Source organism: Geospiza fortis, unplaced genomic scaffold (assembly GCF_000277835.1).
Source record: "Geospiza fortis unplaced genomic scaffold, GeoFor_1.0 scaffold162, whole genome shotgun sequence".
NCBI lineage: Eukaryota > Metazoa > Chordata > Aves > Passeriformes > Thraupidae > Geospiza > Geospiza fortis.
Window position 1 is genome coordinate 1170917 of NW_005054316.1, and position 16720 is coordinate 1187636.

General features: G+C 35.4%; 1 protein-coding gene across 1 annotated transcript in view; it reads right to left on the reverse strand.

Annotated features, from left to right (window-relative positions):
- Positions 1-16720, reverse strand: part of STXBP5 (syntaxin binding protein 5) — a 122649-nt gene that overhangs the window by 55597 nt on the left and 50332 nt on the right. Inside the window, exons 5-7 of the mRNA XM_031056239.1 lie at positions 9993-10127; positions 8816-8879; positions 6356-6439 (exon numbers count right to left, since the gene is read on the reverse strand). Of these exons, the coding sequence (XP_030912099.1) occupies positions 6356-6439; positions 8816-8879; positions 9993-10127 (283 nt within the window). The remainder of the gene's footprint in view (positions 1-6355; positions 6440-8815; positions 8880-9992; positions 10128-16720) is intronic.

Sequence of the window (16720 nt, forward strand, 5' to 3'; positions counted from 1 at the left end):
TATAATGAAAAGAGTGCAATAACCTTAAATAGTACTAGTGAGCTGATAGCACTAGCTGTTGACTAGCAAGAGTCTCAATCACCAAAACAAAACTGATATCTGAAAAATCATCTCTATACACAAGAGCAAAGTAGTTTTAACATTTTCCAGAGTTAATATTAGTGCTGGAATCTGGAGGAATGCATAAAATAGAAAAATGAAGCAGAATCCACTGAGTCTGCAAAACAAATCTTCTAAGACACTAGAGATCCACTAGGAGTAGTATATTTTTATTCTAATACTTGACACAAAACTTACTGATGCAGAATAAAACATTCTGTTTTAATCTTAATTCTCATAATGATTAAAACTTCCTTTTTTCTTTTTGGTACCATAATGCAGCAGTATGCTTATATCAGCTGGTACAGATTTAACTGTGTCTCAAATCTTTTCTGGTCATATGGGACCAGAAAGTAACCCCTTATAACAAGATCATACCCAAGTATCACAGAGGATTGTTGTTATATTTAAGGCATTTGTATCCATAATTGGAGTTGTCTGCACAGGTAAACCAAGTCCTGACCTTACTTTCATTCTGAGTCCTTCCATTTACGAACATGAACCAAATACAGGGAACCTTTACAGGAACTCAAACACAAAGAACCCTAAGAAAAAAGTAACCAACTTTGTCTAGATAAAATTTTATATGTAATTGATTACCACTGAAGGTTTCCTATAGAAGTATTCCTACTATCCCCTTCACTTTATTTCAAATTTAGGGTACCTGTTCTGGACTCTAGGGAAGTTTGTTTCAAAACTTCTGAGACAGTTATGTATTTTCTGGGGAAGTGGGGAGTTGAATCTTTTTTGGCTAACAACACAATTGACTTTGCTGTCCTACATATGCCTAAACTTTATTAGAAATTGTAGAATCTATCCCTGAGTTTTATGTAGAGACAGGCTGTACTCAAACACAAAATCAATTCACCATCTGTTCCAGAAAGATGATCCCATGTGGAAAAATTACTGCTATGCTGCCTGCAAAGAAGGTGAGTATACCTGATTTTAAGACAGAAACATTTCTGCAGCAACTGCAGCAGTTAACTGAGGGAGACTTAGCAACCACAAATAAACCAAAAAAAGTTTGAGGAACAAAATTAAAGGCATTTATATGTAAGACTCCTACAGAAATATCTTAAGTTATCACTAGCTTTTCAAGAGATTATTGCATAGTTAAAAACATTCTGCGAAATTTATTTTCTTCTGCAATAGCTTGTAAATATCCCTGGAAATACCCATTAGTTCTTAGTACTTTTAGGAAGTACAAAAATGAATAATTTAAATGCAACCTTGCAATTTAAGAGACAAGTTCATCAATAAAGACCGAAGCTTTTATGTTATTTTTCCAAGAGGGGAATATAGCTGTTTCAATTCATTAAATACTGATACAAATAATCCCATTCTTTTAAATTAATACATATTTTAGCCACATGCTATGATTTTGGAACATTTTGAGACCACTCTTCTCCTCTGTCATGGTCTAACCCCAGGCCGCAGCCAGGCACCACAATGCTGCTCACTCACCAGTGGGATACGGGGTAGAATCAAAAAAAATGGTACAACTCATGAGGTAAGAACAGTATAATAATTTCAATAAAAAGAAGTACTCAGCACAACTAAAACATCAGTGTATTATCCAAGTTATTCATAGTGAATCTAAACACACAGATCTTTGGTAGGTACTAGAAAGAAAATTAAACCTATTCCAGCCAAAACCAGAACAGTGCATTGAGGATTTCAATGATGTAAACACAAAAGTTATTAATGTAAGCAGTTTACCTTGTTTTCAAGAGAAATTTTTAAATCCAGTTTTCTAACACCAAATTTAGACTACTGCAAATATGCAATGCACTAGAGACATTGATAAGTCCTTTCATAATTCCTTGGATTTCTCAATGATCTTGTGACATTAATTGAGCTTGAAATACAATGTGCATGACTGGCAAAGTCCATGATTAGTTATTCTGCAAACCAGCCTGGTTATTTACCATAACTTCTCCTGATTTCACAGCCTTATTATGACAGTCCTTTACTTTCCATGGATATGAGCAGCATTTTTGCTTAAACATGAATGGATGATGATACTAATTCCCTTTCTACCAGTTCACCAAAATATACAAAGAAAGTATTTTAAAACTTGGGAGTACCTATGCTAACTCTCTTGTCAACTACCAAAGGAAGGGGAAAAAATGCTGTGAAAGGAAGAAAACAAAAAAATGTACCTAATGAGACTTAAATGACAATACAACATGAAGATTGTTTCGATGAAATGAAATACATTGACACACTTTGGTTTCTGGCAAGTCACATACTGGGGTTGTTTCTCTTTCTCCTGTCCTCTTAATTCCACAAGCTACTTTGACATGTTTTTAATGCTCTAAAATAATCTCTTACACTCAACCATGTACCAGAACACTGAGTCTAAAAATAGTAATCTATAGTGCATTATAGTTAATGCTGTCAAAGCTTACTTGACATCAGAACAAACAAAATATTACTTGAAGAACGGACTTGATTATAAAACAAGCTTTAGTTTTCAGAAGTTACAGTTGAGGGATTTGGTTTTGTTGGTTTTTTTTTAGGAAAAAGCAACACTTGAGAAATTTGTTTAATTTCTTTGATGAACATACAGGTTGGGAAATGACAGCAATATAAACTGTATTTCACATAGAAATGCACAGCTTACTTTCCTTAAATCCCCAATGTCTGCATATAAAAGGCTTAAGAATGGTGCAAAAGGAATTTAGTCTTCTGTTTCATTGAGCCTGCCCAAGACAAAAGGGATGTTTTGAGTAAAAGGTTTCAAAGAAATTTCCTAAACAAAAGTTCATTCACAGCTACAGTTCCACTATATACAAATAATTTCCTCAAAATTTTCTGAAAAAGAAGGTTACACTTGTGCATTATTCTAAGTAATTTTAAATATTCAAAGTATTGTTGTTATAATAAAAAATAGTTCAGGATTTAATTCATAATATAGAAAGATCAAGTACAAATTATAGCTAAATTCTCTGAATTTTCCCGTAAGTAGAATGTTCTGGAGGGAAGAATGCTAGCAATCAGCACTAACCCTAATCATGACCTAGAGCTGCTTCCCCCAGCCATGGCTAATGTCACCCACCTGCTCCTGTCCTTGGGGTGAGTGTCCTAGTGTCCTTGTGCTGCAGCTATTGGCCCAGGGTGCTGGGAAGGCACACATGTTCAGACAGGAAGAAAGTGTGCAGAGTGTTCCATTAACCTGGCTTTCAGGCAACAACAGGCTTTCTGCCCTACCACAACATGGGAATTGGCTTCAAGAAAGCCTCCTAAAGGTCAGGCCTTTTAAAATGAAACCAAGCAGGAAGCTACAAACCCATATAATTGGATTCAACATCTTCCCTCAGGAAATATCAGGTATCTTTCCAGAGACCTCTGGACACACCGAGATTTTGACCCTAATTATGATCTTCCTCTGCTAAGGAAGAAAGGATGACATTTGGATCCCTGCACACATCTGAAGTTTTGAGTTAAGGAAGTTGCATCAAATGATGGTGAAAGACCTGCAAGTTACATGCTTTAAAAATAACACCAACTACAAAGAGATGACAGAGGAGGAAACCAATCCAATGGCAAAGTTTCTAGCCAATGTTCTTTATGGTATCAATGTCCTGGCCACCCTGCTCATGATGCCTGAGGAAGCCTAGCCACCCACTAAGATGGCAAGTGTGACAAGATTGGACTAAGTAGCTCTCTTCTTACTGGTTGTCAGCTCCTCACGCAGAAGAGCCCTCATCAAGAACAAGCGGAGAACCAAGCACATAAATCCTGAGGCTTCAAATCCTGCTCCTGCTACGGGGCAGAATGTCACATGCATTACCCTCAGTGAGAGAAGAGGTGAAGCATGTTGTGACATTAGATGCTCCCTGTCCCTTGAGGGTAGGTTGGCACACATGTTCATGATGGAACACAGCCCTTACAGTCACTGCATGAAAGAAGTTCTCTAACAACGCCATGAAACCAGGAAATCAACAAGAAGCTAGCCAGAAAGATTCTCTGCACAGAAATGTCCAAATTTGCACAGTTTGTTAGCAGGAAACAAAATGGCAAAGAACTTTGCTCTGTGTCACAGTAACCAGAGACAGAGATCTCTTGAGACAGGGCACTGCTCCACTCTGAGTCTTCTCTGTGTGCACTCCCATGAGCAAGGAAACCACTACATTACCAGATGGTCACTTTTTTCTCTTCCCTTCCTAACCATTCCCAAGTTATGATAAACACATTTCTTTACTGGGTCTGACCTGAGATATTTCATTACTTCTTCTGCAAAAAACTCAAACTGAAGCTCTAGATGCATTCACTTCTAAATCCTAAAGAAATTCAAAGATGTAACCCCTGAACTATTCACTGATCTCTGCAGCCTCTCAAATCAGAATTGGTTCTAAAAAGTACTGAGACAGATATTAAGTTAATTTTTAAATAAATGGACCACAAAATAAAAAAAAAACAAAACAGAATAAGCAGCAGGGTGTCTACCTTAGGTAAGTTTCTAGAAACTGCAACAAAATTTTAATAAAGAACAGAGTTAATTGACATATGGATGAATATAATACACCAGATAGAAGTAGTCAACATGATTTTTGTGAGAGGTAATTACAGTCAAACAAACCTCCAAGAATGGTAACAGGCATGAGGTTCATGGAAACACCACTTAAGCTGTCTACAAAATTTTCAAAGTTCTTGAACAACGTATCTCAAAGGAAGATTAAACTAAACGGATTAGATAGCTTTGAACAAATAAATAACTGGTTAAGGAAGCAAAGCAATCTGGAATAAAGACAGGCTGGCACTAATTGATTAGTTCATGGATGAAGCTAAATGGTAAAGACTCTCAGGGATCTCATTTGCTCAGTTTATTCATAAGCAACTTGGAAAATTAGAACAACAATATTAAGATGGTAAAGTCTGCTGACAGTACCAAACCACACTCAAAGCAGAAATCAGGATTTCAGTGAAAAACTACAGAAAGGCTTTAATTTTTACTGTCCAACTATGTCAATGAAAAACAATGCCTAATGTCAGGAGTTTGACCTGACAAGTAACACCTGCAGAACAAGTCTCTGGTTTTATACTTGGTTGTTTCAAGAAAAAATGTGCTTTATGCTTGTACCATCAAAAGGCTAGTCCAATATCAAGATCAAGAGAAAAGGAAAGCAAGTCCAAAGACAATTATTCCACATGATAAATCCAGTGTGGTCACATCTTCATATATACTATGCTGCTGTGATTCTGTTTTACAAAACAAAGATAAAATAGAATGGTTAAAAAAGTTAAAGAAGAACACAACAAGTAAGAGGTCTAGGAAGAAAAAGATGAGATAAAGACATGAGTAAATTTATGAAAAAAAAAAAGATAAAGGGAATTAACTAAGTTCATGCAATGAAAATGGAAGGAAGAAAAATTGTTCTTTGCATAACACACTCTGGGGCTTATATGGACATTTCTGATGATCTAAGGCTTAGACTATTCAGAGCCTCCTCCTCCAAGCAAACTTGATTGGTAGAATACACAGAAGTACAAGTACTGAGCCAGAGCTGCCACCAAAAAACCCAACAACTCTGTCCCTCTCCCCCCACAAAAACCCTAAAGCTGGTACTGAACAATGACAAAGCCATTTTACAGTTAACAAAATGCAATCAAGACAAATTTCATATTATTTTAAATAAAATACAACAACTTGTATATTATGCTGACTTATTTTTCTTAATCTCAGTTGCTCAAAAAGTCTCTTCTCTCAAGAGTCAAGTTTTAAAGAAATGAATGGCACCTAATGCCATTGTTTTTTTAAACCTCCCCCAGTCTTATTTCAAAGAGAATTGATCATGATCTTATTCTACAGAGAAAAGGTGGTTGGAGAAATGTTGTAGTGAGACTATTTATTTAGTGGCTTCTTCCCCTGCCCTTTTCTCTTGCACTTCCCAGAATAGTGAGAGATTCCAAATTACATAAATCGCTAAACCATCTTGTTTCAACTTAAGCCTTTAACACAGGTGAAAGTCACACGATTAACAGAAATAAGACCTAAAAGCTTAGTGAAGAAATCCAATCCATGTCACCATTCATTACTTTACAAACTTAAACTCAGTGAAGTTATTTGGTCTGAAGTTTATCATCCAAGCCCTACTGCTCTTTTAGAGAAAATTTCCAGTACTTGCAATTTCAAAGAGACTTACTTATTGATCCACTGGTGACAGAAGCAGGAGATTAAAAAATAATAAAAGTCACTATTTGAGTAGTGAATTATATCCTCAGAGTAAGTAATGCAGGTGAAAAATGTTACCTCATCATGTGTATATCTGTAATCTGCCTTCTTTGACTTCAGGTCCCATAATACCACTGTCCCAGATTCAAAGCCAATTAGAAGCTGCAATTATAAAATACATTAATTCTTTATAAGGAAAATCAAAATGATATAATTTGCAATGCCTGAGGTTCTTGTCCAAAAAGACATGCAGCATAATAGTACATATAGTAACAGCAAGTAGTTATAAAAACAAAAATTAAAGAGGCAAAGGCCTCAACATTAGAAAGGTTTACTTTGTACTTATTGGCCTCAAGTTCCAGAAAATATAATGGACATTCATGCAAAATTAGCAAAAAATCAAAGTATCCTCCTGAAGTTTCCTTGGAAATCACTTTGAGTTGCAGAAAGATCTATAATAACCCTTGCTATGTGTATTCCACCCTGAGTGAAAATGAGGGGTGTTGAAAAGGAGAACTTCATTGTGTGTTTTCCTCACTGGAATTAATTCTGCTTAAATTTGTTGGAAGAATACAACATTTCCCCTGAAGTTCTCAGTAAAAGTTCATTGTCTATAAAGAAACTATGTACTATGAAGTTTCTACAGAAGTTAATCACAATTAGGATAATTGGCTGAAGGAACCCCAGAAATATTTTTTGTTCATAGGAGAAAAGCTACATAAATTAAACTAGATAATTTCCCCAATAATCTTTTTGCAAGAAGCTTAAATCTTTATTGTAGGGAGTGAGGACTCATAATAGTTGGTCTAACACATCATTGACTATCTAAGTGTTTCAGTCTCCTATCTTAAGTGCTACTTCTCTTAATGGAAAAAAAAAGCAATAAACCATGTCCAACATAAGGTAGTAGTAACAATCTACTGCTATACCTAGAGGTTTCACCTGGACAGTTTTTCAGCATGTTAAGATTTTCAAGGTGCACAGTTGTCTCCAGTACAAAAATAACAGATGTCCTACAAGCTAACAAATAAAATATTTCATCTCTTTCAGTGCTCTACAGCACTAAAGTATCATAAATATTGGACTTGTTTGATCTAGTAGAAGTGAATATTCAATTTTTCCCATTAACACGTATATGTAGGCCAGATTATTTTTAATAATCTTGCTTATCATATGCCATATATTATAATTTTTCTATTTTAACTTAAATATTAGAAAATCCACTGTGATTAGAAAGCTAAAAGCATGAACACATTTTAAAAGTGTGCACATGGGGGATTTTTGCAACTACATGGGGCTTTTTTAATAATATTTCTCTTATGAGAAATAAGAAAAGCATGAGGTCAAGATTTCAAAACACTGATTTATAGCCTGATGAATAAAACCAGTAATTTTTAAACTTTCATCTACAATAATTGGATGTCGGGTGGAATACATCAAAATAAATTGATCACTTGTATTTCCTGAAATTACAACAGCTTCATTGCATTCATATGCTAGAGTCCATAAGCCTGGAATGTGATTCAAACCTAATTTTACAGAGAAACCCATTAGTTATGCACTTACTGCAGTGAACATCATACTAATGAAAAAACCTCTACTCATTAAATTCTCTGCTGGACTGAAACCTCGGGTGTTTAGGGTACAAGCTGATAGCTATCTAAAGATTTCAAACCACTGCTAAGACAGTGGGATCATTCCCTTTCTCCAATTTAATCTACTACTGACATGAAAAACACAAAGTAGACAAAAAATATTCCTCCAGCATACGTAGAACACTAGTAAGCAAAATGGTATGTCACAGGACAAAGACTCCTGTCTTGCAAGGGCTTCAAGAACATGCACTGTAAAACTTCTTTTTAAGATGAACAGATGATTATGTTTATACTATCACATAAGAATGAAAATACAAGTCTAATACACAGATCTTTCTCACATATTTTGGTTTACTTTTCTGAAATATCTTGCTTTTCTGTAGGCCAGTTTCACCAGCAAATGGCATCTAGTATTTATAATAAATGGCCTAATATAGGAGTATGAGTTAGATGCCAAATTCCACAAAATCCTATCTCAGATTAGTTAATCTAAAGAAAAAGTACATGGTATTCTATAAAAATATGCTATATAAACAAGCATTTTAAAGTTGCAAAATAACACACAAGAGCATGATAAAGTGGAATTAATTTCCATCATACTTTAAGCATTCTGGTTATGATTGATTGGTTTTTATGTAACATCTTAATTTTTATCACCATAAGTAAAAGTCTTTGCTTTTATTTCCAAAAGTTTTGCAGCTAATCATTTTAATCTCTGTTTTCAAATTACAAGATTTTTCATTCCAATAATGTGTCCTACACTCATGTCTGTACTTGGTTTTATGTTACTTTCAATGAAGTAACTTTATGTTGCTTACAACAAAGGCCTAAAACCTTCGTTGTCTTCACATACTTAATCCTTCCTTAGATAGCAGTGGTAGCTATACTTCAAAAAGTCTTGCTGTGAAAATAATGTATTGAAGAGTTTTAAAAAAAATCCTACCTTTCCTTCATCCATTGGATTGTCACTAATGTGGACAACAGGTCCTGGGTGAGATTTGGATGACCTACAAAATAAATACTTCCATTAAAAAGAATTGTCCCCTGCCCTAAATGGTATCTCAAAATGATTTGAAGTAATAAAGATTCTGCAGATACAGACTCCACATAAGCAAGTTGTGACATTTCAAAATGGAGTTACTTTTACTTTTATCTTCAAGCCCATAAATACTGTGATACTGTGTCTGTAGACACTTAGTTTCTGTCTTAAGGGAAGACTAATTTATTGCCTATCAACAACAACAAAAAAAAGAAAATACCATTAACTTTAAAAATTTTATCTCAACATCTGTTGTTACAGAATTGACACGGTAGGATAAAATGTTTACTTTTACACTGGAATACAGGTTTTGCCATTATTCTTGGGCAGTTCATAAATTGCCCAAGACGGCCATTGTTACAATAACACAGAATTAACACTTTATGTGGACTTCCTGCTATTGAAGAAGATGGACTAATATAGGGCTGTGTTTACTTCAACACCCTTTGGCAAGTGACAGACTTTGTGTATTTTGGAAAGAAGATGTACTGGGAACAAAACACCAGCACAAGAAAGAGCAGCACACAACTACATCTTTCCCCCACAAACCACTATATTTATACATACAATTTTAATGCTGAAAAAAGGAGATGCAGTGACAATAGCTATAAAATGTATTTCGGTCTTGGAATAGACTTATTTAAATTTGCATTTCAGAAAGTCACTTCCAATTCAGAATATATCAGCCCCCTTAAAAAATGCATTATCTTTACACCTTGGTCTTTAATCCCCAACTACAGAAGCAAAATGTCTGTCCAAGTACCAGCCACACCACATTTTAATGTATATTTTTTTTCTTCTGTTTTATCCCAACACATAGTGATTTTTAATTTATTTCTATACTGTCTATTTCATGTTTATAAAATACTGCTAAATGGCAGAAACATATATTAACATTAGCGCTTCACATTCTTGAAAATAAAAATATCTACATGATTATGTACTTTGATAGTGTATGTAATGCAGGAAGATTAATATGGAGGCCTCTCTAGATAACAATGACATTCTTGCAAGTGATGTTAACAACATCTGGGACATTGCTGTTCCCTCCCCTGCACAGACAAAAAATGGTTAAACTCACAGTTCAATGGCTTTATTCCACATGATGACATAGCCTGAGAGAGTAAATGATTCCACGTTGACAATGTGAATGTTTCCTCTTTCAGTGCCCACATATAGCCATTTGCTTTGGAAAGGCAGGTGACAAAATGTTATCCTGAAAGAGAAAGCCACCAAAAAGGAATTAAAGAAATGTCTTTTTGATATCCTACATTGCAAGGTCTATGCTACTAAAAGGTAGAAATAAGGCAACAGGCAAACAGGAATATATATGACAAGCTTGAGATAAAGTAGAAAAGCCAGTACATGACCAAAGTAAGAGATGAACAGACAAAGTAGAACCTTAGGCTGAACAAAAAATAGAAAGCAAGGTATTGTAAAACCCATAAATCATTCACAAAAAAAAAGAAATTACAGTCACCTTTAAAAATTATTGAAGGTATTTGATTGCTGTCATGTCAAACTTAAAATACAATACTCCTATAGTCTCTACACCTCCCTTTGGAATCTACTTTCAAGTTTTAAAGAACAAAGGATTTTAGAAGTTTTCACATGCAGATAAGGCTGATTTCAAGTAAGGACACAGACAAAAGATATAACTCAAGAAAAGTAAGTTCACATGTAATCCAAATCAATGCCTAAAGAGCAAACCTTAGAATAATCCTAAACAATTGTAAAAGTAATTTTAAAAGTAGTTTAAATTTCAGGCTGTAGCTTTACTTCAATCATGTTTTAATTTTCTGCCTTTTAGTTTTTTCTTCTTCTAGAAAGGTGTACCTGCACAAGACTCAACAGCTAACAACTGTATGTACCAGCAGAGGACTCCTCTTTCACTGCAGCTCCAGCCCAAATAACTAGCTTTTGAAAATCTGATTATTTCTGCACCCTTGGGTCCTGATTACTGTTGACTATTTCTTCAAGATAAGGAAATAATGTCTGTACAAACTGACAGAATGCTAACTCGAAATTGGAGTCTAGAAACCTTCTGGAAATTCTAAACCATTTTACTCTGACAGGGTCTGACATTGAAAGAAATTGCCAAATTACTTAGCTATCAAACTCAGGCTTTCAGAAATGCTTTAGCGATAAGGTAAAACAATTATTCAACAAAAATTTGTTCTGTCGGCTCTAATCCTTAGCTTCACAATTTTTTATGTTCTTGTTTTCTCCCAGTTGGGTTGTTTATTGCCAAATCCATGCATCACTTCACAAGCCTGTTAAGTATTTATGCAAAGAACAGCTTTAGATCCTTTGCATTAGATGCTGCATACGCACACCAACTTCAGCTGAAAGCAAAATCTAACAGCAGCAAAGAGAGAAATTGCTGTGGCTGAAGAGATGTTAATTGGCACTGTAGGTTTCAAAAGTTAAAACTTCCGTAGTGATACTACCTGGATTCAGATTCAGATACCCCTGGATTGTGGTTTTTTTTCACTTATTTCTCCCTAATTAGGAAATGGACTTTGCTCAAGCAAATACTAATCTATCTGCTTTCCAACTCAATTTCTTGTCCTTGAACATTTATGCCAAAATAAAAGACTGCATTAACTTTTTCACTGATGTTTGACAGAAAAAAAAATACTACGGACATGATTTAAAATGCCCTTCCAACTCAACTTGCAGATGTTGTAACACATTTAACAAAGAACACTAATCTGCAACCACCACAGGTTGAAAACTTGTGTTTCCCCAACATCCTTTAAAAAAAAGGATTTCGATGGAAGCTAAATCCCATACATTGGTACACATTCTTCCTAGGCAGGCAGCATGATAAGATAAACATAAACCTTCAGCACTCTGGAACACTACAGTAGCTTTTTGTGCCAGCACTCCACATGCCAGAAGCAGCTGGCAACCACATCAGTTGGATCCAAAACCATGGCCTAGCAGCCAGAAAAAATAATCAGTAGCAGGGTTGTAGGCTTGCCTTGATTAGTAAGTTAATATTGTTAATTACAATTGTCCAACACTTTCGTTACGAAAACCAATCTATTTCACAACATTTGAAATGGGCAAAAATAAAAGTTTGGTCTTCAGTTTTGACTGTTATAGCCCAAGGGCAACATTTAAAGTAGCTCCTCAATATTCTTGATACACTTCTTGAATACGCAGGGACTTTCAATTTACTGTCTCCTTTGTGCAACTAAGATTAATTTTGTCAAGAGTTAGCAAACAATGAACTGATTCAATGCTAATAGCAAATGAAGAGAACAAATAGCTTCACAAAATATTTACAAACTCTCAAAGGCAGGAGGTTGAAAAGACTTCAAAATTGAAAGAATAGTCACATAACAGAGTTCTCAACCTTATTCATCAAAGTATTTTACCATTCTTCTACAGATTTGTGCGATTTTTCTATAAATTAAGAAAAATTCCTAGATCTTTTATTTCACAGAAAAACTTGTTAAATCCAAAAGGAATGGCATGCTGATCCTGCTATAAGAACCAACATTTCTCCCTGAATGTAGTAAATGTTATTCATTTGCAAATAAAAAAAATTTACTATTTTATTTTCTTAATAGAAAAACTGTATGTCTTCCAACTTTCAGAAACTCCACTATATTTTGACTTAATGACTCATTTCAGATAACTGCATTTATTTTAAAAATTTACAGAATAATATTTCCAACATCAAAGTTCATGCACTGAGCTTCCCACCTCACTAATTAAGGCTTCAGCTTAAGCTATGTATACTTTAAAAAACTTTGGAAGTGTTACAGCCCTCTTAAAAACTAAAAATCAGTGAAGCTAGGACCATCTGAATGGCCTGAGCAGCCTTGATAGTTCTGCTGAGAATTGGACTGATGATTGAAGGCATTCAAACTTCTTTTGGAGGATGGAAACAAAAGGTTAGAGTCTTCTTGGTAGTGATGCAATACCAGCTTATTTGACACTTGGCCACAGACAGCATTTTTTTGTTCTGAAAAATGAAGACTTTTCTTTCAGAAATCTATCTTTTTGCCACCAGATTAGAATATACTTCATCCATAATGTATTTTAAGATCAAGAGAAGCAGAATTGGCCATATAATCCTCTAGCCATTTCTACAACTCGAGCAGTCTTCCCCCTCTCTCCCTACCATTTGTGAATGGATATATATATAAAAGTGGAAAATGTAATCAATTGTTGAGAACACATCAAAAAGACTACAGATGAAAAAATTTTGTACTTGTCTTACCTGTACATAAACCCCAACTGCCCGAAAACAATGTAGCAGTCAAAAGCAGACTGCCATACTGTTCTCCTGTAGCAAGCCATTCTGCCCAAAAATACTAAAATAGAAGCATCTATGATTTAAAACCGACCAGTTCTGTAGACCTAAAGCGACAGCCTGGGATTGTTTGAGCCAGCAGTCACAGAAAGCAGGCTTTTGCAGGCAGCTCTTTCATGGCACAACAGATTCCTCATGTTGTCTCCAAGGCAATTTCAGCTCCCTCAGTAAGCATAGTACATTTTGTGAAACAGACCAAAGTTTTAGCATAAAACAGTACAGGGCACAGCATGTCATTTCAAATATTTCACTTCTCCATATCTTCACAAAGAGAAAGATCCCTTTATAGAAAAAAAAATGCTTTAAGGAGATTTATCTTTTCAATGTGAAATCTACAGTAAGATTTTAGTATAAACTAAAATCACCACTAAAATGAGGCACTGTTATACAACCCCAAAGCAGTCAGGGTAGCTTTAAATTCTCCCGTAGCTGTAATTTACGGTAAGCACAAAATCTTCATCCTCACCACACACATATTTGCAAAGCTGCTCCCTCCCCACTGCTCAAAAAAAAAAATACAAACCCAAGATTTTTCTTTCTCGCAAAATGAATTTGTAAAAGTTGAACCAATAGTTCAAGAAAACAAAATTATACAGAGAAAAGCAAGTGACACACTCACAGGGAAAAACAATGATAAAATATTTACTGTTCTTACACTAATTAAAAGTAATTTAGGATATTCCTTATGGGAGAGTCTTAGAAATGATGGGAAATTCTTCAATAAGAGTTTTGTTAACCTGCTGAAAGGATTCCCTTTCTTAACTGCAGACTATGTATCTTTTCTGATAATCTGTCAAAGATACTAAAAAAAAATCTTAATTGCTGCTGTTTCACAACATATATCAAACCAATTAATTCAGCAAGTGATAATACTCCCTACAGGAATTTAATTACAGAAATATTAAAGAACACAACTTATTATATTAATACATTATTCAAAGAATTAGTTTTTTAAGAGGAAATACTAAGGAAAATTGGCAGGCTGTTAACTCAACTGTATTATTATGACAGCAGAAATCCTTCTAAATTAATCTTTACCTTTTCCTAGTCTACTGCATTATGAAGCATTATACATACTTCAGAATTTTTCACTGCTTTAACAAAGCATAGTGACAAATACTTTGAAGTATGACACACACTGATAACAGGTTTTATTGTTAAGTCACTAAAATATTTCTAGTGCCTCAGGCTATCATTATAGGCCTGCAGTAACTATAATCACACAGCTGCTCAGATCATTACTGTATAGGCAAAATAAAAGCAAAAGATTAAGCTATCAAAGCTGTATTCTGCACACCTTTATCCTCAACCTTTCATGTATGAGATAGCAGCATGTAAAATTCAGAAGCTGAGAAGTTTAATTCTGATGTTAGTGTAGACTCCAAATCCATGAACTCTTGTCAAAGTCCTCCACGGGCTTTGAAAGTCAAAAGCCAGTGTCAAAATGACATTCTGATGGAAGCAAGCAGTAGCTTTGATACTGCCTGGCTGCTGCAAAAGGGTCTTTTTCCACATCTGATAACTTCAATAAGCTTAGAACATCAACCCGTACAAAAAAGGCCTCAAAGACCAGAAGGCATAAGCAGAGGAAGATGCATCTGAAAGCAGATGCTCTTCAATGCATCCCAAAATGTCCCACCAAAAGAACATGTGGGCAAATGCAGTAGGAACTGAAGCAGGTACTTCATTTCCATTTATATCCCCTAACAGCACTCCAAATGTTGCTTCCCCAAATCCACTGACTTGAATTGCTGCCTCTTCAGGCAGCGGAGAAGCAGCTGTGTTCAGTATCTGAGTTGTGGTGGACATCAGGGGTGTCAAAATGGAGTAAGCATGTGTCAGAGCAAGATACTCAGCTGTCTTGGGACGACACAAAAAGTAACCGACCATTGGCATGTCAGACACACCAAGAGTTCACAAATATATAGCGCAGGGTATTTCATCAGCAGTAAGAAAGTTTCAGATTTTTTGAGTGTTTTGCGTAAATTCCTTCAATACTGAAAAATTCTCTTAGTTTTCAAATCATTTGCCTCAAAAGACACGTAGGGGGTCACAAACTCAAACTGCAGAAAAAAAATGGCCGTGTCAGAGATGTAGCCCTACCACACGAGCAGAAAAATCATTCCTATCGCTGATGGAAAAGCTTGTCATTTAGGCAGAACTTAAAGACTAGAGGTCAAATTCTGCCCAAGAACATGGCAGTTGGCCATTATATGCCTCATATCACTGTGAAAGTCAGTGTGAAAGGTATAGCTAAGAGGGCAACTGAGGCAATTTAAAAACCATTTCTCTGAAATTTGAAATTTCTGAGTGACAGGACTCAGCATTTTGGTTCCGCCTCAGTGCTAAAAGCAAAATAAGGCAGCTGATGCAACTGCAGCTCCATCAACCACACTGACACGTGGAACTCTGCATGCATGCATGGCCTCAAGGACACATTTTTCAAAGCAATTTGATCCTTGTGAAAGAAACATTCAGATATATAACAAATCCAGACAGCCAATATGTTAATTTTCTTCTGCTAGTTTCTTGAAACAAGATCAAATTCCTTCTAATTACATGGCCTAGTGAATCACCACTGAGTTAAAATTTTGAACTCACTAGGTAAAAGGCTTTACATGACACCATCAAGGCAAGGAGACCAGATGATCACTGCCTCTCACTCTGAAGAAAGTCACTTTAAAAAGTGTGAAAAAAAGAAAACAAACCACAACCCAAAATTTAGCTATGTGTGAAAAATGAACCAAAACCCCATAAACAATGTCTATCACCACCTGCTCTCACAGGCAAGACAACCTGTATGTCCTTCGGTTATCCACAAAGTGGCAGAATTGGTCAGTTTATAAATTCAAGGTGAACGAAAACTCCCAAATCTGCTAAGGCACAGGCTGAGTACAAAGTTACAGTATCTAACAAGGTAACGTATGTGCCAACAGAAGTTTAAAATCTTACTGCTAATTAGTAAATACAAATGGAATTTTCCACTCTCTATAGACAGTGTTCCAAACACAATGCTAAAGCTGCTGTTTACAGCAGGATACAAAGCCAAAGATATTTTAAGCATAATTTTGTAACTCTGAATTATGCAGTTTCATGTTGAGGAAAACTATTTAAATCCCACAGCACAGAAGTTGACATATTAAAAATTAAACTGCTATCAAGGCATTCAGAGATCGATATGCAGAGCACTGGCACAAAAGACTCAGTTCTATTTTTATGCCATTCTTGCTTTGTGACTTACCATAATGACAAACTTTCTTTTGTCAACTCAGGAAGGATGTAAGTCTCAAAAACTGAAACAAATTTTTCATACTTGCATACAAAGCTGATTTGCTTTGGCAAAGGGGCTGGCAAAGGGGCCTCAAATTTGTCATCCTATGCTACTTTTTCTTTTTTCAATCAAGTTAGTCTGTCACTCCACCCTCTCAAACAGGATTTGTCAAAGTCCCTGGCTGGTTAGTGATGCATATTTGACTTTT